Raw genomic sequence first — 23,753 nt, forward strand, 5'->3', positions numbered from 1 at the left:
TAGGTCTGTAGCTATTAAGTACTCCAATTTAAAAAATGAGCTGAAATTTTGCATTGTAAATCCTTTAAATATGTTCCATACATTTCTTTGCATTCTTAAGCAGCATCTATTGGATGTGCCCAAACCTTTGTTGATGACTTGAGTCAAGCAGATACCAATCTGTGCTCTGAGAGCTTTTGAAGTATGTTCATAGTAAAGATGTAATTTTATAATATATGACTTTACCCTAAAGTTCTTTTTAATGTTTTCTTTGGACTGTTCATTAACTTTTAATAGATTTCTCCCTCATTCTTTTTTCTTTCTAATGTCTCTTTTCAGTGTGAATGGTTTCCCTTTTCAGTGTGTGTGTTTCTCTTCCTATAGGTGGGAAACCCTGTCACTATATCTGTTAGGATTGACAATGAAGATAAAGTACCTGGGTTATGAAAAAGAGCCTGTCCTATAAGTTATGTGTATGAGATGTTGTGTATCAGCCTCACCTCACGATATCAACTTCGGATCTTTGAAGACCTTTTAAAACCTACGCAGTTCCTGTATATAGTTTCATGAGAATAGGTCAAAGTATTATTGATAGATTCATTTAACCTCTAAATCAGCACTGTCCAATAGAAATATAATGTGTGCCACAAATGCATGCCACGTGTGTAATTTTAAATTTTCTAGTAGTCCTTGCTTTTAAAAAAGCAAACAGAAACAGGTGAAATTAATATAATTATGTTTTATTTAGCCCCAAATATGCAAAATATTATTTCAAAATGTAATCAATACAGTTATGAATGATATATGTCACACTCCTTTTTCATACCATGTCTTGTAAATCTGTTGTGTGTTTTACACTTAGAACGCATCTCAATTCACAATGGCCACAAACTAGTGCTCAGGATAACACAGCTCTAGAAGTACTTGGGAGAGACATGCAAATTGTAGTGTAAAGGAAACCTATACTCTGAATAAAGGCTTTGTGAAATAAGAGATGGAGGTTTGGCCAGCTCATGGCAATGCGTATGGGGTTGCACATCCTCTGGCTCCTTATGTAGTACTGCACATCCAGGGGACCACTGAGGACCTGCTGCAGGGAGGTGTGCGATCCTGGTGAGCAGTCTGGAGATCTGTGACTTGCTCCGAGTCCCTGCAGGGGCTGGTAGGATAAACTGTTTATTTGTACACTCCCCGTAGAGAGAGGCCAGGGATCGAGACAGATGCCTTACGTTTTTCCACCCCGCTTGATACCTGTCTCCAGCCAGGTGAGTGATTGAAATTGTGCATCCGGCAGTTTAATGGTCATCTGCTTTGGGTGCTGGCACAAGAATCATCATTGTGAGTGTTTCACTGTCATGAGCAGGCAAGAAAGGTCAGAGACACATGTTGTGCAGGCAGAGAGCCTGTCAGAGGAAAGAGAACTGCCACCTGTCCTGGAAATGAGGCACAGCGTGATGGGGATGAAAGAATGCTGGACTGAATGGCAAGAGCCTGGGTTCTAACTTGGCCTTCTGCATATTAACTAGTTTTGTGACCATGTGTAAGCCCGTTTCCTCTTTGGGCCCCAGTTTCTTCCTCTACTGTCGGTCAATACCTTATCAAGCCTTAACATTCTTTCATTCCATGTAGACATTTCTTGGGCCCTGATAAACACAGGATCTAATAAAAATTTGAGCTACAAGGAATCATACGTGAACATTAGTTCAATAATCATATTATTGTTGAATTAATGTGTTCAACAATAATAACTGTATAGGGCTATATAACCTTTGTAGTTTTTTTCACTTTTTATCTAGAATTTCTTCTAATTTATATTTCCCCTGAATCTAATTTTTATTTTTAAACATATATTTCCTCCTCTTATTGCAGGCCTTTCTCATAGACTACTTTTTTTTTTTTAAATACTTTACCTTTTCCAACAAGTATCTAAGGTGGACGTGTGATACTTTTAAGTCATTTGACTTCTGGGTGTATTATCTTAATCATTATGCAAGCTAATATTTGTGGAATACTTCCTGTTTTCTAAGCAATATACTAAGTGCTTTGTCTGGGATTGCTTTAATTCTCATAACAATAACTATGAGATAGATGCAATTATCATATACAACTTTTTCACACAGAAATGAAGGCCTAGAGTGTTGGAGTAACTCATCCAAAACCACAGATTTGTAAGAGACAAGATAGAGATACAAGGCCTAACGATGCCCATCAGTGGATCGCTGGCCTGCGGGCTGGGACAAGTGATTTAATTGCCCAGATTTCCATTTTTGGAAAATAACTGATTTAGGACTACATTTCAGATCTTTGAGCTCCAACTCTAGTGAGGCTTTATGTTTTTTGTTTGTCTTTTTTATTTTTCCCCTGATATTAGAGCTCCCAGTGTAAAACCTTTAAGATGAAAATTTTAGAAATGGCACCAAACGAGAGAGAGAAAATATTGTTCCTTGAGTTATATTTGAAACGTAAAAATATTTTTAAAAGATTCTCTTAAATTCTTTCATTATGATTACAATGACAGCAAGGATAAAATAGCTTTATGTTATTAGTTTGCATTACCATTGTGTGCTGTTTTCCCTCCATGGGAATTCAGGTTTCAGAAATAGAGAAGACTGTTTTCTCTCTAATTCATTCTTTTACCAGGAGTCCAGTGAATATTCATGTAAATGAATGATGTGTTTTCCAACTTTGGGCGTGTGGAGGGTCCTAGTTTTATTTGTGTTGAGGTGAAGCAAATACATAAAAATCTGCTAGAAAGTAAACGTATAGGCAATTTCATTGTTGGTGTTGCAATGTGAAACAATTATACATTGTCTTTATATTTGGGGATTTTATTTATGCATTTTATGCAACATGAGGTCCCAGTATACAGTTATTTTTAGAATACGTAAAATAATATTTATACCTATATAACACCTCCTCTGGTTTGACACGTTTCCATAATGTAATGCTATGATGCAATTACCCAAATTGATTTCTAACAGGTTGTGTTTTTTCTGTAAGCTCTCTCATTATCCTTTGAGATTAAGCATGTGACTGACAGTTGTGATGGAAAAGATTGACCCATGGGCATTGTTCTTGGCACACTGCAAGCACTCAGTGCAGCAGTGGGCATACCACACAGCCTCTCTGTTCTGGACACTGGGCTTGGCTCAAAGACGGACAAGCCAAGGTCCTGTGTCTGCAGGAGCTTCTGGTCTGGTGGACAGGAAAGACATCCAAAGGCTTGTGGTCACAGACTCTACTTGCAGCTGTGCCTCATGGTGCGTCTGCAGCTCATGTCTGAAAATAGCCATTCCACCTGTCTCTCATTGCTATATTCCAGTCTGGGGCATTTGCTGCTTTTATTGCCAAAAAGACCACAGTAACATTCATGGCATGTGTAGTTTGTTTTATTAATTCTAAAATCATCTATACCTTCAAAATCTCAAAAGGCAAAGAGAAAAAATGATTTGAAATTGTAGGGCATCTTGAAACTTCTAATCAGTTAAGAATTTTCTTTGAATGAAGATAAGGAGTGTGGCATGGAAATTTGAATTAAAAACCCTAATTATCATATAGAGAGTGAGATAGACATCTTGTTAAAATACAAAATGCTAAAGTGAAATTCACTACAACATTATACATGTACCATCTGCACATTATAAAATTGTTTTGATATTCTACACTTCAGTGAATTACAGTAGTTTATAAATATATGCGGAAAGAACATTTCGTCTATATCTAATAGAATAACTTGAAAGCTTGTGTCTATGCCATTCGTTCATTCATTCATTGTCAGTAAATATTTATCACATGCCTACTATGCGTTAGGCAGTAGGAGTTTATCAGAAAACAAAATAAAGTTCCTGTGGAACTTCATGTCTCAGTTTTTTTGGTGGAGGGACAAAATAAATAATTAAATATATGTTATTTAAGCGCCAATAGAGAAAAATGCCACAGGATAAGGAATAAAGAATAGCAGTGTGTATGTTGAGGAGGGGTGCTCTTTTCTATAGGAATGTTCTAGTAGGTATCTCTGGTGAGGTGACATAAATGCTTTTGTTCAGCTGAATCTCTCCTAGGCTCTCTCTGCCCCTTGCTGAAAAGTCACCCTAAATTTCTGCATACTTGGTTCCTACAGCTCGTGCACTTCCTTTTCTGCCTTAATTCACTCTCATTTCATCACTCGTTGACCTATCATCAGAGCTTGTTTCCAAAAATCCTCTATTTTCACCTAACATCCTTCACCTAATAATTTAGTCTCATATTCTTCTAGCTTTGGTGATTTGGTGTCTAAAGCAGCTCTTTGAATTTCACATTAATTAATTGGGTTTATCATTACTAACATACAGGCATCTCCAAGTTTAGAACTGAGCTGTATTTCAAATGTTTGCCTTTAAGCCTTTTGAAACAATTCCTCTAAGTTAGAGCTTTGAAAAAAGGGAGAAAAATTCTGACCTGAAGCTTTTCTTTCCTACACTCAACAATTGCTCAGTGTAGATGCAGCCCTTTGTGTACGGCATAACTGCACATCTTCCTCTGAAAAGACCCAGTTGGCCTCAGATTACTTAAGTCCAGCCTTTCATTCTAGTGCAGCCTGGCAACAGACTTATGAAGAGAGAATGTTCTGGAAGATGTAGTATTGACTTCTTGTAGAGTATTACAATGTGTTAGGCAGCAATGGCATAGGTAATAATATGGGTTTGATATTTTCATATTTCCTTCTTGACCTTGAGGGAAGAATGAGAAATCCTATTCATGGTATACCATAATATTGTGACTTTCAAATCAGAAGTAGCCAGGAATATTAAAAAGAGATGAAAGATTTTTATTCTGGAAAAGAAAAACCAGTTTAGAGTTTTATTCTTTACATTATGAGTCAAAGAGTATAGAAGGTAGATTTTCATAGATAGTCAACACCCAGTATGATAGGTGAAAAAAGCAATTTTAGGAAATATAACTGAATAAGTACTTTTCTTTTTTGTATGTTAGAATGAAATTGTCCCATGCTAGTATAGAAATAACAAAGGAAACAAATGCTTTTAAACATTGCTGTGATGGGGGAGAAATATAGCATTTCTATTTATAACTTGAACAGAGTCCCACATAAAAATAGCTCCAACTAACAGATTTGCTCATATCTGGAATACAAAGTTGTTGCCGCCAGTGACTTGAGGAATTCTAATAAGAACGACGACGGCATTGGTAAATATTGAAAGTTTATCATCTTTTCTTTTACCTCAGTTTTCATATGGGAACAAAATTAGTTCATGGAAAAGTCCTGGCTTTTGTATTACACATTTTTTTTATTTTCTAGGCTATTGGTCTCTTTGTTGTTAAAAAAAAAGGATTTGCACCCCTCGACCTCAGCCCATGAGGTGGATATATTACTGATGACTGTATTTCCGTCAATGAAATATTTGTCAGGCTAATAGATTTAACATTTCGTTCTAAACATTAATTTTGTGTGATTGGTGTGATAGAAAAAATATTAAGAACCTCAGAAGTTAATGAAAATTATTCTCTCTCTTTTATTTTCAGCGAAGCTTCCTGGGCTATGCCAGTTTTAAAGTGGGGGAGCTACTGAAATCAAAGGAGCAGCTGCTAGCCCTGAGCCTGAGGTAGGTCTTTTTGTCTGCAGAAATGCTGTTAATAGCCCGTCATATTTATTGATGGCTTGTTGGGTTTGAAAGTCACAATTCTTGCAGATGTTTCGATGTTAACTCTCAAATGGCTTAGGTTCTCCACTGCACAAGTTTTAGTGAAACAGCAGTTATTCAAGTTCACATTCAAGTTCATGTTTCAAATTGTCAAAGGTTACCAGCCCTTATAGGAAGAAAAAGTATTACATAATTGTTAAAGTGATGAAATTCTTTGAAAGTAAGAAAGTAAATAGAAACGATGAGCATACTATTAAGTGATTTTTCTGTTACTTATCAAAATGTTACTTTTTAAATCAAGCAGTTTTTTTAGGTTTGAAATATGTTTGTTAGAGGCAACATTGCAGACTTATGATAATAGAGGGAAAGCTGATTATTCTCTTTTTTTAAGCTTATTTTGTTGCTATACTATTAAATATTTAATAATAAATATACAGACATATTGAAATAGACAATAGATCGTAGCTAATTTTGAGTATGAGTGCAATTTGTTTTGATATAGAAGATGAGACAACAATCTTTAGAAAGTTGCATAGTGTTTTAATACTAACAAGAGTAATAAATAGAATAAATATTTCTTTTTAAATTCATAATAAATTTAAAACAATAATAGTATGTTGTTTTCTAACTGTATAATAATTTTTAAAATTAAGTATACATGAAGAATACCTCTTGCAGTATTCGTATAGTATAAATGAATATAAAAATTGTATAGAACTCTGTAAATCTTAAAATGCTCCTCTTTTGATGAAACGTAGAGACCACTCTCTGGGCAGAAACAATGTCTTAAGTCTCTTTGCCCCCTGCCTCGGCCCCCAAAGACCCACTTGTAACCAACAATTTATTTCATTAAAGATGCTGTGGCTTATCCTGGAATCTGTACTGCTGGCTTTCTCTTTTTCTGATTTTTCCTGATCCTTACATTTTTGCATTTTGACTTAAGAGATAGTAGAAAATAATTTAAAGTAATCCATATTCACGCAGAAAAATATGTTTTGGTGGGTTCTGATGAGGCCACCGTCTTCTCTCCGGCTCCTTTTAGGCTGTGTCTCTTAAACAGCTGTTATTTTTTTGTTGTATTTTACTTGGGAAAACATTTAAAAATCTTTATAGTTTTGTGGTGTTATTCCCAATAAAATTTTGCTGTGGTTATTTTCAATTTGAAGGGTGTAAGGGCCAGCTAAAATGTCTAGCTATCAATGTCACTGACACCCTAGAAAATATCTGTTCCCAACCTAGCATGGTGGTTAGATCTGACCCAAGTGCCTCTGGATTCATGATAGGAGGTGTCAGACATTGAGCTAACTTAGAACTACTAGTGGGCCACGTGTTTTCTAGATAAGATGCATTCACTTTATTCGTCTTCTTGCTGACTCACAAGCTGCAGTGTTGACTATATCATAACTGTCATTAACATCAGCAGCACACTACACAACATTCAGACACTGCCTGTGAAACAGAAATCAGGGACCAGAAATCCTTAGTGAAATGAAAACTAGTGAACTATACCATACCTTAGAGAGAGGATAGAACAGAAGGGTCAAGTTTAGAATATTACCTTTGGAAGAAGAAAGGAATATAATAATTTCAGATTTAGATGAAATCAATACAAATTTCCACTTTTGATTTTAATACCTCTGCTTAGTGAGTATACTCATTTGATTTTGATTGTATAAAAGGAAAACAAGTTCAACGACACACAATTGAATTTTTTAGAAAAAATAATTTTTGAAAACCAATCGTGAAATGGCTAGGTTATTATTTTTTCTGTTTTTGTGCTTTGCCAAATTTGTGGATTTCTCTCCCTACGAACCAGACACATTATAGACTTTTCGTAGCCTTTTGATTTCAGTATTTCATGTTTTTTCCTTCAGATGTAATTTATCTTCTTTCCACTGACTCGGTAGTCTCTGAGGTACTGAGTTGGAGGAACATTAGGTCAGGGATAAGAAACATTTTTCAGATTGTTTGTTTTGTTTTGTTTTTAATTTTCCTTTGCACTGATAATATCTGACTTTTATTCCTTGTATATTCCAGTCATTATTTTGAAAGCAATAGATTTCTCAGATTTTTGTAAAACAAATTCACTGAAATAAGAGTGTATTTCTAGGCACCATTCTTTGATAGTGAGCTTCCCAAAAATCTGTCTAGTTCTATTTATGTTCCCTGTCCCTTTGGGTTGCTTCTTACCAGATACTTCAGGTTCCAAGACTCTCAAACTAGTTCCACAGAACACCGTAGTTTAATGTGGCTACTATGTCATAGATGCTTTGAACTGGAATTTTTGAACTGAATTGAAATTTTTTTCCCCTCAGAAAACTTAAAGGGGCAAGAAGTGTGTGTCTGATTTGTAGATTTAGACTCAAATTTCATGAAATATGATAGAGTGTATTTTTAATGTTACAGAGTAAAATTTGTTTGCATGTATTGGGAAAACACCTCAAATATAAAGTGGTTTCTACTCATGTAGTTCATCTTCATTTAAATGCATAATTACTAAATTTCTTTCTAAGTGTTCTAGTATCCCAATTGGACTTGATATCTTTATTTAGTATTAACCTTTTTACTTTTATATTACATTTGCTTTGTTTTGCTAGTTTACATTTGATAGTTCTTGACTTCGTTTAGATCTCAGTTATATTTTCTGTTTTGTTCTTTAGTTGATTATTCCAGACTTCTGTAATATAATATAAACAAGCTAGGGTTCTTATATAGAGAATTATAATTGTAGGCATGAAAAACATTGGATAATCTTATAATAATAATAAGAAGAAGACACTATGTACTTTATGCTCTGATAAGTATATTAGAGATGTTGTCTCATTGACCCTTATCAAATTAGCCTTTAATGTTATTATTCTTGCCATTTTATAAATTAAGAAACTGAGGTATAGGGCCGGCCCTGTGGCTTGGTGGTTAAGTGCGCGCGCTGCAATGCTGGTGGCCCGGGTTCGGATCCCGGGTGCGCATCGAGGCACCACTTCTCCCTCCATCCTGAGGCCGAGTCCCACATACAGCAACTAGAAGGATGTGCAGCTATGACATACGACTATCTACTGGGGCTTTGGGGGGAAAAAATAAAATAAATAAAATCTTTAAAAAAATAAAAAATAAATAAAAAAAAAAAAGAAACTGAGGTATAGAAAGCAGATAAGTAATTTGTACAAATTTACAACGCTTCTAAGTGGGAAAGCCAATGTATGAAGCCACACATTTCTGACTGCAAAACCTGTGTTCTTAATGACCCTTTGACAAAAGAGAAAACTGAGAACTGGTTAAAACCTATCACATATCATGTGACTTAGTAAAGGCAGAAAAAAGCAAGGCCTCGGGTCCAGGACCACATATTCGTGGTTTCTTCCACTTTGATTCCACCACAGGGCCTCGTCTTACAGTAAATGAAGACATAATGAGTGTTAACACATCATGGAGAACTCAAGAATATTAGCCATGGTGGCAGAAAGTGGGAACGAGGCTGATAGGTTAGGGGGAAATGGTGACTGAGGGAAACTTGTGGGATCTATTCTCATCCCAGAACCATGGCATTATCAAGCCCTGTACCTGGTTTACTGCCCAAGCACCTGACAATCATTTGCTCTACCAACCTGATCTGAATATCTTGGGACCGTACAAGCAGAAATTTGGAACATTATAATCCTGTCTTATGATTTAATAACAGAATGGAGAGATTAGATCTGTCTCTGGCACTGATGCTAGCAGTCGGGAAAAATTACATTGTTCTTAAAGTATTCAAACAACCACAAAGGCAGAAAAAAGAGGGGAGGATGAAACTTCTTTTCTAGGAAATCCTTTTCAGAGAATGGAGACAGATGGAAGTGTTCTGACCTTATGTGAGCTTTGTCGCATGTCTCCTCACAGTTTGGATTTCACTCAGTGCTCATTCATTCAGCAAGCATTTATTAAGAATTTTTCATATGCCACCTACAGTGATAGGTTCTCTGGAAATTTTTAAAAATAGCAGAGTTAATATTTTGCAGTTGATGTTATTAGTAACACTATTAATGTACATCTCGTTATTTATTGAGCATCTACTAGCATGCAAGGAATGTGTTAGGTGGTTTTTATGCATGATCTTATTTAATCCATGCAGCATTATCATATTCGTTTTACAGCAACTTGTCTAAGATCCCACAGCTGCTGACTGTACACAGAGGATTAGAATTCGGTTTGGTCTGAGTCCAGAGCTTGTTCCGTTTTTATTTTCCTGCCTCGTAGGAAGCTAATGATCTAATAGAATCTTCGCTTCCTTCTCTATTTTATATTCTATCCTTTGGAGAGTTTTAGGGACCTCAATTATTTTTTTCTTAATGCTTTATCTTAAAATTCAATCTTATCTGCCTGCGATATAGTAGAGGTTCAATAATTATTTGTTGGAATTTTGATTCATGATGATGACTGCCTTATATTTTTATGGATGCTAAATATACACCTAGTACCATTTACTTCCGAGTGGAATTTACCTAAATTAGTGACTATAATACATTGTAAGTATTAGAGTATATCTGAGACAAGTAACCTTCAAAGAAATAGTGAGTGATAGATTGTAATTAGCTTGAAAAGCTGAAAACCTTACTTAGAATTCACACTGATTTCAGTGTAGGCCACTTTACCTTGTCACAGAAACTTTTAGCTCATCTTAAGTGCTCTATCATTTCTTTTGTGACCTTCTACATGTAACCCTCTAAAACTAAGCAAACATTTATATAATTTTATCAGAATGGATGTGAAAAAATTTTCTTGAATACAGACGTGAAAGAATTTATTCATAAAAAGAGAATTTATGTTTTTTCTTTTATTTATTACTTCTGCCACATTTATAGTAGTGCTGTCATGTAACATACAACATAAGACTCTGATGATCCTAAAGAGACATGTGGTGCTGTGTTTATAGGTGCTATGTTTATATCTATAGCATCTAGATGTATGGGAGAAGCTATGAAAGAAATAAACAGTAGATTTCTACTGTTTGTTTTCAAATTTTCCCTATTTTATGTAACATTTATATGTGTACATATTCATGCATCTAAAAATATACATTGTGTAGATGGATATCTGTTTGTTCATCTATATTATTTTAGGACCATTTCGCTTTCTCACAAACCATGAATACTTACTTTCCATTGTTGTCAAATGTGTGTGCTTAGAGAAGGCAAGATCCAAATTATAAACGCTTTAAGTTTTTATTTTTTGGTGTTTTGCTTAATTTAACCTCCTTAAACACACACACACTTTAATTTTGTTTCTAAAAAAAAAGAACAAAAAACCCCACATATTTTGAACATAATCTCCCAAAGACATGTTCTTAACTTGAGAGCTGGAAGTAATGATAAGGAGAGGCTCCTTAGGCTATGACATATTGTTTTATGCACAAGCATATTTAGAGTGATAAAAAGATGAAATTGTCGCTAGCATCTCACAGGTTGGGAGCCCAGGCATGTTCTATAGGCCACAGGGCAGTGGATCAAAATAAGTTTGTTGCTGGAATGCATGAATACATTTGAACTCCCACAGGAACCTGAGACCAACATTGGCCATAGATTGACAATAGAGTTTTAAATGATGTTTCTTTTTCATTTCAAATGAAATTAAACTTTCGTGGAGTTTTAATTTCCTACGACTACTCTTCTCCTGTATGCAAATAATGGTTATGCAAGTCTTATTTTAAGCACCTTAATTTAAGTCTTAATTTAAAGTTGTATGTAGGATGAATACTTCTATAATGATATCTCTTATCAATATTTACTTGAACTTCAGAGATAATTTAAAAAACTCACATCCAAGCATCTCAACAGTCACGTATATTTTGAATATATTTCATTCTCTTTTAAAAGTCTTCCAGTTAGCTTTTATAGGTACCATAAAGTAGGATTATAGCAGAAAATTCTGATAGTTCCACAACACTAATTCTTATGTATGTCTAAAACATTTTCTATATTAAATAAGAGCAATAGAAATTAACTGGCAGCCAAAGAACCCTCTTTGAGAGAGAATAGCTTATTCATGGTTAATTATAAAACCGAATGGTATTATACTTTATTGAATGCACCAATGGAAAAGTTAGAGGATGAGGATGGCATGTAAAAACCTAACTTGATGCTTTTGCATAGAATTTACTAAAAATGCACATCATAAACCCAGAAAACAATACATAAGAACACTGCATAGTTTTCTCTGGGCATGAACAAGCAGGAAAACATGCAAGTCAATAGCAAATGCAGGGCTGGCCCTGTGGCTTAGCGGTTAAGTGCGCGTGCTCCGCTGCTGGCGGCCGGGGTTTGGATCCCGGGCGCGCACAGACGCACCGCTTCTCTGGCCATGCTGAGGCCGTGTCCCACATACAGCAACTAGAAGGATGTGCAGCCATGACATACAACTATCTACTGGGGCTTTGGGGGAAAAATAAATAAAAAAATAAAATTATATAAAAAAAAAATAGCAAATGCACACTTGTGATTGATCCAGATACACAAAGAAGGGGAGAGCCTCCCTAGAGTACTTCTTTCACTGTGCTTTTGGCATGATTCAAGGGAGGGTGACAGGAAGCTCCTCCTAGGGCCTCTCTGATTCTGACAGACTCAGACTTCATAAACACATAGGAGGAGGTAACTAACACTATTTGAGCTTTACGATGGGTTAAGCATTTCAAATGTTTTATCTTAATCTTCTAATAACCTTTCCTGGAAGGTGATATTATTCCTGTTTACTAATAAGTAAACTGAGGAACATCAGTTTGACTTCCTGAGGTCACACAGCTGAGACAAGATGGAAAATGGAGATTGGGAGAGAAGGGCTCTTGATAGCAAAGATTTCTTAGAGAATATGTATTTTGTTTGAATCTTAGAATCAAATAATTTTAGAGACAAGAAGAGATATTGGCACTTCAGCTTCTTCTTGGACCACTGTAACGACAGGGTACTCAAACTCAGGAGGCCACACATCTTTTCCATTTTCAGATAGGTCAGTTGTAGAAAAGTATTCCTATTTCATCCCAAATTTTATGTCCTTGCTATGGTCCCAGTTCTCCATCATGGAGTCAAGTAGAACAAGTGTCATGCCTTTGCTCTATGATCACATTTGAAAGCAGCTCTTTTGTTCAACTTTAAATCTTGTCTCCTTTTTTTTCTCAGGAATGGGTGTAATGTAGTAGAAAGAACACCAGACTTTCATACCAGACTTGGGTTCAAGTTGCAGCTCTGTCACCAGCTATGTCACCCCAGGCATATTGTCTGTCCTCTTTAACATCTGTTAACGGAAGTACTAATGACCTTCCTCCCAGGGTGATTCTGGGCAATTAATAAATGCAGTGAAGTTCCATGCACTGCCGTGTGTTAGAGAAAAACGCTCTGTAAATATTGTTTTCTTTCCTTCTTGCATTAAACTTACTAATTCCCTCAACAATCACTTAATGTTTTGCTTAGTTTGCTTGCTTAGTTTGTTGAAGTTCCTTCTTAAAATATCCACAATTCTCTAAATTGGTCCATGGCAAAGGGGTTGATTTAACCTTTGATCTGGATATACCATTTCTATTATCTGAGAAATGAGTGCTTACGTGACACCTAAATTCTGGCTTTAATCTCTCTGACATCAGATTTGGCTTCTTATCAGTTGGCAGATACCGGCAAGAGGCATATGCAGAGCAGTTTGTTTGGTTGAAACAGGAAGCATTCCAGTAGATTTGGGAAAAAAGTAAAATTTGTTTTGACTTAAAACTTGAGCAATATAGCTTTGAAGTCAGGACAGAAATTCATAAATTTGACACAGTATCAATTGTGTTTAGAGTTTACTGTTGCATTTTATTGCTGAATATATTAAAAACTGTCTACAGAAGTATTTCAAGCGCCATTTCTCAGGACTGGACTGTGAGAATGAGGGAGACCTCAAACACAGAAGGAGGAGCATTTCCTTCTGAAACTATATACTTTTATGTGACTGTGTCAATGTCCTTTAGGGACACAATTGCCTAGAATTATGAAAAGGCTCTCACATGAACCACTTTGTAATAATTGTTAAAATCACATCAATCTGTAATAAAATCAGAGAATGCAAAGTATACAAATATCATGGGATCAGGACAGTAGAGACGTAGAAAGAGCACGTGTTTTAGAGCCATACCTGAGCCCAAATCCTGACTCTTCTAGATTGCCCAGTTTTCTTATCTGTGAAATGGAGATGACAGTGGGGCCCACCTCACAGGGCTATTTTGAGGCTCACATGAATTCCTAATGTGAAATGTTTACAACAATGCCTGATACACATTAAGTGCTCAATAAATGTTAGCTATAATTTTTATATTTTCTTTTATTGATCAACTTCTCTAGCCTTAGGTTTTTTTTTTTTTTTTCGGGTGAGAATTAGACATATTATACACAGCCTATCTGAAATGATGTGTGATGCAAAGCAAGTGCTCATCATGCTGATTGCCTATTACTAAAATTATTATTATCAGTATTATTATTTTCCATTTCATTCAGTTAGACTTTAATTTAAATGCTCTGAGGTTATATTGTCTGCATTTTTCTTATGTTCTTAATCCATTTTCATGAGGCTGTAGGTATGACCAGGGAAACCAATTAGCACTTTCTTAGTTTGCATTATTCAAAAGATGTCTATTAGTCACATTGCAAATTAGAGTTTGCAGTCACTGAAGGGACAACACATACTTGGAGTACACTTCAATAGCTCCTCAATTTGTATAGAAAAGCCTGAAATCTTTCCTCTTTTAAAATGCAAATCACACGAAGTTAATGTCTGTACTCACAGACCTACCTGCTTAAGAAGTTGGAGAGCTAAGTTAGCTTTGAAGATAATTTGCAGGAATGATTAGGCCTGTGAGGAATTATATTTGACCTGAAAATTCTGTAGTGGATTTGACCATAGTTACCAAAGTCACTTTCATCATTATCATTCTGTTTCTGCTCCTCTGGACACATTTATATCAGCCTTTTCCAAACTATTTTTTGGAACACCAGTATGCCTTCAGTTATTAGTATATGTTCTTTAAATTAAAGTTTTATGTCAAAATAAGTTGGAAAATGCTATTATAAAAAAAAAAGTGAAGTGGGTTACCTTGCTGTAGGACTTCTCAGAGCCTTCATTAGCCCTCATGGCCCTTTGGGTCTCTCAGAGGACAGATGTCACCTGCAGCTTTTCCCAAACTAATTTGAACACAAGAAGCTATCTTCATGGAACATCTATTAACAGCTTAGCGGACACTGTGTTCCAAGAAACACAGCTACATGGTTTAGAAAATGCTGATTTAGAACAACAAGAACTACTGATACCGAACCAAGTGGGCTTGCCTCCTGGTGAGTTAAATAAGACTCTACACCAGTGGAAGTTGTCTCACAAAGTAAACTGCATTTGCAGCAAATAGGAGGCCATGAGGCATCATTTCCAAAGTCATGGCGTCCTCCAAGGAAGGAAAACAGGAACTTTTCTTTGGTTGGGGAATGAATATTCAAAGGGAGAGGCGGGTATTCGCTTGCAAAGGCTCAGTTGGTGAACGTGCTTCCACATAATGAGGCCTAAGCTCCTCCTGGAGAGATCTTTGCATTAAAAACAAGGCAAAGGTCGTGGGCGTAGCTCTTGTGGTGAGGCTTGATCAGTTTCAGGATGGCCCGTGGTTACATCTCCTTAACACACAAAAGAAAAAGAAACAACCTGGAAAAACAGTTAATTGCTTCCAAACCCACCTTTGAGTTTCTTGAGGCCCCTAGTTGGTGACATAACCACAAATTTTCCAGAGAAGTACGTGAGTGACTGTATGTATTTATCCACTTTTTGCCACCATAAGCATATTCTCTAGCATACACTTCTGTAGGCAGGCATGTGATCTTCACCCAAATGAACACTTGCTCCTACATACACACCCTCCACCTCCACACATTATGCCTCTATCCACATGCAGTTACTCACCCCTATTTGTCCTGTCCCCAGTCCCCCTATCCACAGGCATTTCCAACCCCATGGCTTTTTACACCCATGCCATGGCCTATAGCAACACCAATTTGTGAAATTTGTACAAAATATATGAGAAAGGAGTGACGAAATACATACTGTCTCTTTTATGTTCACTGACAGATTCTTTTTAAGCTTGGATAAGTGGGCACATATTTATTTTCACAATCACCTAATACTGGAACTACCCTAAACTGAATTTGGCTCTTTCCCTGGAAGCTCTGCCTTTAGGTGCTTTTCCTTTCTTGGTTAAACTAGGAACCATCAGCTGCCCTAAATGCAACCCAAGCATCATTTTTAAATCATCCTTTCTAAAATTCTTATCTGATTATGCTTTTTTCCTGCTTTAAAGTTTATATTCCTTCCCACTCCCCACCCAAATAAGCATGAATGTGAACATATGCAAAAGCTTTGGCCAAGATATACAAGACAGCAAACCTACTTTTCCAGTCTCTTCTGTAGGCACACATATTACACTTGACACTGACACCACTTCCTCCCTCATTTATAGTGACCTGAGTGCACATAACACTTTCCAAGGGTGGAGTTAGTGTTTCTGTCTTTCTCGCGAAACCCTTCTTGGGGTTTTGAGCTCAGTTTCAACTTAAGCCAGCAAGAGAGCACAACAATGTTTGTATGTGTAGATGATGCAAGTTAGATTCTTTCCCACACTGGCTTCCAATTATTTTTCCTCCATTTTTTGGTATCTCTTGCTCAAGGGATAAGTCTTACCCATCCAAAAAACATTGATATTCTCCAAATTTACTCTCACTAGCAACTGAGAAGTAATAGTCTCCAGGCATGTCAGTGAAAAGGTCTGCTCGCCATCCCCCGCCACAGCTTATCATTGGCTCCTCAATCTCCCATGACCAAAGGACCATGTTCCTATCATCAGGCCTTTGAGTGGGTGCCTGGAGAAGCAGGGCAGAGCTCATTGCTCCCACTCTAGCTAACAAAGGCTTAATGATCGCTAGAAGGTCACCATTTTTTAACTGTTTCCATTGAGGTTTGACTTGGCTTTCCCGTTTACACATTGTCAGTTCTACTTAATGTATATGAGCGAGCTGTGCTGAAAGTTTCCTCCCTGAGGGAATATAGAAAGTGACCTGCCCCTTGACAATGTATTCCCCTAATAGCATGCTCTAGCCTAGGATTTTCTACCTTAATCCACTAACTGAAATTCACTGATGTCTGTTGTTCTGTGGCATAGCATAGCTGTCTCATAGTAAAAATGTGGTTGAAAGAGATTGTTCCCAATGAGACGCCAGTAAGTTAAAGAATTGAGTCAGGAAAAAGAAGGAGAATACTGTTTTATTAATGGAAGATAAGGAAACAGAAAATACACAAAAATAATGTGATAACTGATTTTAAGAAGCAAAAGAGAAGGATGCGATCAAAGAAAAAAACATGTAGAATAGTGAAAAGAAAGAAGAGAACAGGCAAGTTTATTTTGCTTCACTTAATTGCATTTAGCACCAATCTAAGCAAATTGTTTTTCTCAAGGCTGTGCTACAATGAGGGACGGTTGTTTCTAGAAAAGGGCCTATTTTATGGGTGATCCATTGGGTCTCTTGCTCAATGTACTTAAGCTTCTTAGAATTTGATAGAAAATATTAAAGATTCTTTATAACATTGTATGGCACTGATGAGTTTATTACATTATGGAACAGTTTCACCATCTTGCATAGAAAGTGAGTTTTTAAAATTAACTGAATTCATCTCATGCAGGTTTAATTGGACCCGACCAAAGTGCTACTGGGTGTATATTACATTATTATAAGTAAATGAAATGACCAAATTCACTGCTATATACGTGCTGAATGTTACTTCTTTCTGATGTTCACACATGTAAGCTGGAAAGTAAACAAACACATTCCTTTAGAACTTAATATAAAAAGTTGATTGGTAAAAACAAATTTAAGCTTCCCTCATAGACTTGGTCTAAGCTTCATCCGTCCATTGAAGATCTGAGTGGATAACTTGAATTTTATTTTATTTTTATTTATTCATTTTTTTTTTTGGTGAGGAGGATTCACCCTGAGCAAACATCCGCTGGCAGTCTTCCTCTTTTTTTTTGGCCTCAGGAAGACTAGCAAGAGTAGCCCTGAGCTAATCCGTGCCAGTCTTCCTCTACTTTGTACGTGGGACGCCTCCACAGCATGGTTGACGAGTGGAGTAGGTCCGCGCCTGGGATCTGAGCCCATGAACCTGGGCCACTGATGCGGAGAGCACGGAACTTGAACCACTTGGCTACGGGGCTGGCCCGAATTTTATTTTATTTTATTTTTATCTTCCTCGATTTTGGTACAGTATCTCGAATTCAAAGTAGGTTTAAAAGTTTCAATCCTAAACTTAGAAATGGTGCATAGTGGGGATTATTTTTCTCTTATCTAGAATCAAATTGAAGATTTTCCAGGAACTTACACAGTAAATAGGAGAGACAATCTCTAAGGGTTCTTGGGTTTGCTTGTTTCTTGGGCAAATTGCCAGCTAACACTAAACTTCTTGGCTGTTGAGACTTGTCTCTGGTACCAATAGAAATGAATTGCTTCTATGACCAAGTGATATAGCCTTTAATGCACATTAAGGATAGGCTTGCGATTGTAACATTGGAGGAAGTTAGAGTTCCTTTTTGTTACTAGGAGTTAATTACATTGCTTAAATTTCCCCATCTGTTTACTAATGATAATAATACCACTGAGATGAACTTGAATTACGGGTTCATAAGCCAGATTTTAAGAAAAGGATCCCTTTATACTGTAATAGGGAAAAAAAAGTTTTTTACCTACTCTTTATTTCCTGCCGTCTCTTCTTCCGTCAACCCCCTTGAAACAAGTACTATTTGAGGGATGTTATCTTTCCTGCCAAGTTCATTTGAAAAATAAAGAAAATAAAGGATATGTGAAGGCTCCAGGGAGGGGGAAATGGTAAAAACACCTATAACTGGTTTCATAATATTTGTTATGAAATTTTATTATTTTCTCAGGGATTGTTTTTGTAAATGCGTTGAGTTCAACAGTGCTAGTCATGGACATAAAATGAAGCAGCAAAGTTTCTTTGAGTTTCAGGGCTAAGAGGAGTAAAAACCGGGAATACATATTTTCTGGGAAAGTGTTTTTCCCATTTTTCACCTTACGGGTCTATTCCTCAATGAAATCTTTACAAACTTTCCACCTGATGCCTTCCCTACTGAGAGATGGAATCAGAAAGGAGGGTTAATGAATTACCAAGTGGTAGGAGAGTTTCCTTCTGGAACTACTTTTAAGAGTAGAATCCTGGGCAGCTCTGAAGCTAGAGGAGAGGCTGAGAATGGAGAGCAAGCCACATTTTATAAGAGCACATGAATACTCATTCTGGGAAAGAGTTTCCTCTTCTATTTTTGAGTCATGTATATTAATAATCAGTGCATAAAGCTGGTTTGAGAGGTTCCAGTGCTGACTATGATGGCCGTGTAGATTGCCTGTTAACATTAGCTGGGACTGGAAACCAAGTCACTTCACTCTTAAGAAATGTGGCCCAAGATCTGCCATTACATATATGACTTCAGGAAGTAGATTTTTTGGTGCTTTGATTTTATCATCTCAAAAATGAAGAATTTGGATTAGACAAGCGCTAAGTCACTAGTGCTAGGAGCCTGAGGATTGTCTCCATCGATGACTTGCTTGTAAGTGATGGGAGTGGTGTTGGTGATTGAAGAGTGTGGGCAGAAGGAAGTAAGGAAGTAATTTTTGTATTACTTAGAGGACCCGATTAGTGAATTTTACAAGGAAAAGGTATTAGTCTTTATTGGATAACCTTCATGTTCCTGGAAGACAACACTGTCAGGATCAGGTTTAAAGAAGTCTTTAGAAACAGACACACTGCTTGGAGTTCTGAGAGCACCTCACAATCCTCATCTAAAATTCAGAATAAGAGTAATACGTGCCTCATGAGATTGATATTGAGATTTTTAAAAAATAATACATGTAATGCAATTGAAACAGTGTCTGGTACATAGCACCCAATAAATACTGATCATCCTTACCATCATCATCATCATCGACGTGAGTGTCTCACAACACTAGGCCTAAATAGCTTTTTCTTTTTTCAAAAATGAGTATCCAGCAACTCCAGGCTATTTGATACCCACCTGTCTTTGATCATATGCTTTCTCCACCTAAGGCCCGCCCGGTTCGCTGGATGATCAGTGCCGCTCTCTTTGGGAAGGTGATATGTGAACAAGAACTTGAAGGGGAAAATAACCATGCAGATATTAGCTGGGGAGTGGTGGTGCTGTTGCTGTTTTAAGCAAAATGAATAGCCAATGTAAAGACCCTAAGGAGGGAGTTTGCCTGGTGTATTTATGGAACAGTAAAGAGGCCCATGAGGCAGGGGTTAAGTGAGAGTAAAAGAAATAAGGCCAAGGATGTGACAAGGGTCTAGGTGGTATAGGACTGAAAGCTGTGATGCCTGCTTCATCCTTTACTCTGAGTAAAGCTGGAGCCATGGCAGGGTTTTGATCAGAGGAGTGACATCATCTGACTTGTGTTGTGTTGAGAACAGACACAACATAGGAAGGCAAGAGTGGAAAGAGGGAGGCCGAGTAGGAGGCTTCAGCGCTAGTGCAGGTGACGAGTGATGGTGGCTTCACCAGCAAGGTCGTTTGGAGGTGGTGAGAAATGGTCACATTCTGGATATATTTTGAAGATACAACAAACAGAATTTGGTGACAGCATCAATGTGAGATCTGAGACAAAGGAAAAAAATATGAATCCAAAGATTGTGGTCCAGACTTTGCAAACAATGGAGTTCTGCTAACTGAGTAGGAGGAGGCTTCAGTGAAGCATGTTTTAAGAAAAAGCATGCGGGGCTGGTCCGGTGGCGCAGCAAAGTTCGCACGCTCTGCTTTGGCGGCCTGGGGTTCACAGGTTCGGATCCCGGGCACAGACTGACGCACTGCTCGTCAAGCCATGCTGTGGCAGCATCTCATATAAAGTAGAGGAAGATGGGCACAGATGTGAGCCCAGGGCCAATCTTCCTCAGCAAAAAGAGGATTGGCAACGGACGTTAGCTCAGGGCTAATCTTCCTCACAAAAAAAAGAAAGAGCATGGAAGTTCACTTTTAAACATTATTAAGTTTAGATGAATTAGGATTGTAAAAATGAATTAATAAACTAACAAAGAAAAAAATAAAGCAACCATGTGAAGCCTAGGAAAATGTTTTAAGGTACAGTCAAGAGAAGCAAATTTATGAATAAGTAAATAGAGAAAAATCATCATTAACATTTTAAAATTCATTGGTAAAAGAATATTTTAGAAAGTATCTGTTCAATGCTCTCAAGAAAGTTCTGTAACACATCAATTTATTAAATAATAGCAGGATGGAGAAGAGAAACTATATTGTTAAAAACATAGAAGCTTAAATAAAACCACATTGAGAATAAGGAATAATAATTTGATTCTGCAGAATAATCAGCATAAAGGAAAAATGCTTCTGTGTGTTTCTCATTTCCTACTGACACAGAATACTTCACTTCTGACAGTTCTTACAACCAAATGTGTGGGGTTTTCCCAAGCGATTCTCTGTGGTACCAGCTGGGTGTCCTTACAATTCAATTCAATTCTGACACTAACTGGGGTTGATGCAGACCCCCACAGGTTAAGGGCTCAGTCCCATAAGACTACCCTGACTTCAGCTGCCAATCACAGGTGGCAGGTCCCAGGTTACCCACAACTTCTGTCCGACTTGACTACAAATCACAGGTTCCCATGACCCCTTCCTTGGATTCGATCATTTGCTAGAGCAGTTCACAGAGCTCAGGAAAGCACTTACTTATGTTTACCAGTTTATTATATGATAAAGGGTATCATAAAGGATACAGATGAACAGCCAGATGAAGAGATACATAGGGAGAGATCTGGAAGAGTCCTGAGTGCAGGAGCTTCTGTCCCCCTGGAGCTGGGGTGCACCACCCTCCCACTACATGAATACGTTCACCAACCCGGAAGCTATCTGAACCCCATACTTTGGAGATTTTTATGGAGGGCTTATCACATAGGCATGATGGATCGTTCACTCAATTTTTAACCCTTCTTTCCTTCCTGGAAGATAGGGTATGGAGCTGAACATTCTAAGCTTCTAATCATGTCTTGGTCTTTCTGGTGACCGGCCCCCATTTAAGAGCCCACCAAGCATTGCCTCATCAGAACAAAAGACACTCCTGTTACCCAGGAAATGCCAAGGGATTTAGAACAATAAACTTATTGAGCAAGCAGCTAAAAATAAATAAATAAATAAGTTACCACCATTTCATCTTTTGATTTTCAGAAATAAATTTTAAAAAATCAGATGTGGCCTTCTGACTGCTACTGTTCTTGGACAAATCCCAGCACTGCTAATGACTTGTGAGGTGCCCTCAAGCCTTTCACTTAACCTCTCTGAGCCTTAGTTTCTACAAAACGAGTTGGATAATACTTAAGGTTACCTTCTGCTCTAAGCATTCTCCAATTTTATTCAATCTTAATACTATGTTCTGAGGAGTTTATCTTAGAATAAAAGAGAAGATAGCTGCGTCCAGGGTTTTTTAAAACTAGTGAAACTTTATGTGGAACATAAACTTCAATACACTTCTCAAAAATTTACAAAGGCATATATAGCAATCGCTCTATAATTGAAAATTTTAATCCTGTGACTTTAATTTTTACTGTCTTTCTACTTCCTGTTAGAACCTGAGCCTGCCAAATACCAAATCCATTCTTTTTCTTATATGGATTCTTCTTTAGAGATGTGATAAAGGCCTTTTAATACTAATAGATATACTCTCATAATCAGAAATCTTAAAATAATGTTTTAAATGGGAGACATTTGGAGAAAAGGTAGATGGCTTTCTCAGGCACTTCATGTTGAAAAACTGTGTAGGACATTTGATCTGTTCCTGCTGATCTTCAGACTCTATTTAGCATGAATAAAAGCAGTATACTGTTTCCATATTGCAGAGTGTCTTGAACTTTGCTTTAATTACTTTTCTTCCTTTTAACAAAAAAGTTCGGTAGGAATCTTTATTGTCCTATCAGGACTGCTTTAACTGTGAATCAGTCACATTTTGACCTCTAAAATAATTACCAGATGATTTAATACCACAGTGTGAAGACTATGTAGCAGAACAAGTTAAAATCAGAAAATGGGAAACTTCAAGTCTTTATAGTATTTTAAAATTAGTGCTGCCCTGTCTGCCTGTGCATATTTTGCCTATCTAAACTGAGTTTCCTTATAGTGGCAGTAACCATTACTCATTCTCAGGTGATTGGTCCCCATACGGAAGCACTGGATTCCCAGGTCATCCTTTATCCACATGGCCGCCCATCATTTTGCCTGTCTGTCCTCTGCCTGCTCTGGCCCTAGTGCCCTCTGCTCCCCAGCTCTGTTCTGGTATCTGAGATCCCTCCTCAGCCCCATCCCCTAACCTCAGTTATTTTTCTTTATTTAACTAGAAGCTGGCTTTCTTCCCTGCAGCCCTACCAAATGGCTGCCCTTTATACCTGGTGTAGGATCAACATCCTCTGAAAATGTCCCTGGATTGAGGCTCATGGCGTCAGACATGCCATTGGATTCCCCGCACTACTGGGGTCACCTAAAGATTCATCTCCACTCATTTCATGAGGACTTTAACTTGCAATTCACTTTATCTCTCTTCAGCACGACTCCTCTTATACATCTTGTGATTCCATAGCCACATAGATGACCTTTTCAATTCCCTGGACTTTTAGGCTTCTCTCTACCCTATTCCAGCAACCCACTCCCGTTGTCATCTCTTAGATCTTGTCATTAATCCCATTCCTCCAGAGTCTTAATTTTAAGTAATCTACTTTCTGGTTTTTCATCTCATATCTTTCCAGGATATTCCTTCTAATTGCTCTTTGACTACACCTAGTCATTGATCCTAAAGTTATGTCTCTACCATTTACAGCCCCCTCCCCTATATCTACTCTTCTGTTTTTATCCAGTTGAGGTTCCATGGTCCATCACCGAGAAATCACAAAACAATTCCCTTGAATACATCCTCAACTCTTGTGCCCTTCTTCTATACTCCTCCAGCAAAACACAGATAGGGAGGGAGGGAGGGAGGGAGGGAGGTAGACAGACAGATAGATAGATAGATAGATAGATAGATAGATAGA

General features: G+C 37.3%; 1 protein-coding gene across 1 annotated transcript in view; it reads left to right on the top strand.

The window, feature by feature from the left end:
• The window catches only part of INPP4B (inositol polyphosphate-4-phosphatase type II B), a 380,123-nt gene that overhangs the window by 136,594 nt on the left and 219,776 nt on the right, over window positions 1-23,753 (top strand). Inside the window, exon 7 of the mRNA XM_087437582.1 lies at window positions 5,500-5,579. Within this exon, the coding sequence (XP_087293708.1) occupies window positions 5,500-5,579 (80 nt within the window). The remainder of the gene's footprint in view (window positions 1-5,499; window positions 5,580-23,753) is intronic.

Source organism: Ceratotherium simum, chromosome 12 (assembly GCF_057802395.1).
Source record: "Ceratotherium simum simum isolate JZ-2026a chromosome 12, ASM5780239v1, whole genome shotgun sequence".
Classification (NCBI taxonomy): Eukaryota; Metazoa; Chordata; class Mammalia; order Perissodactyla; family Rhinocerotidae; genus Ceratotherium; species Ceratotherium simum.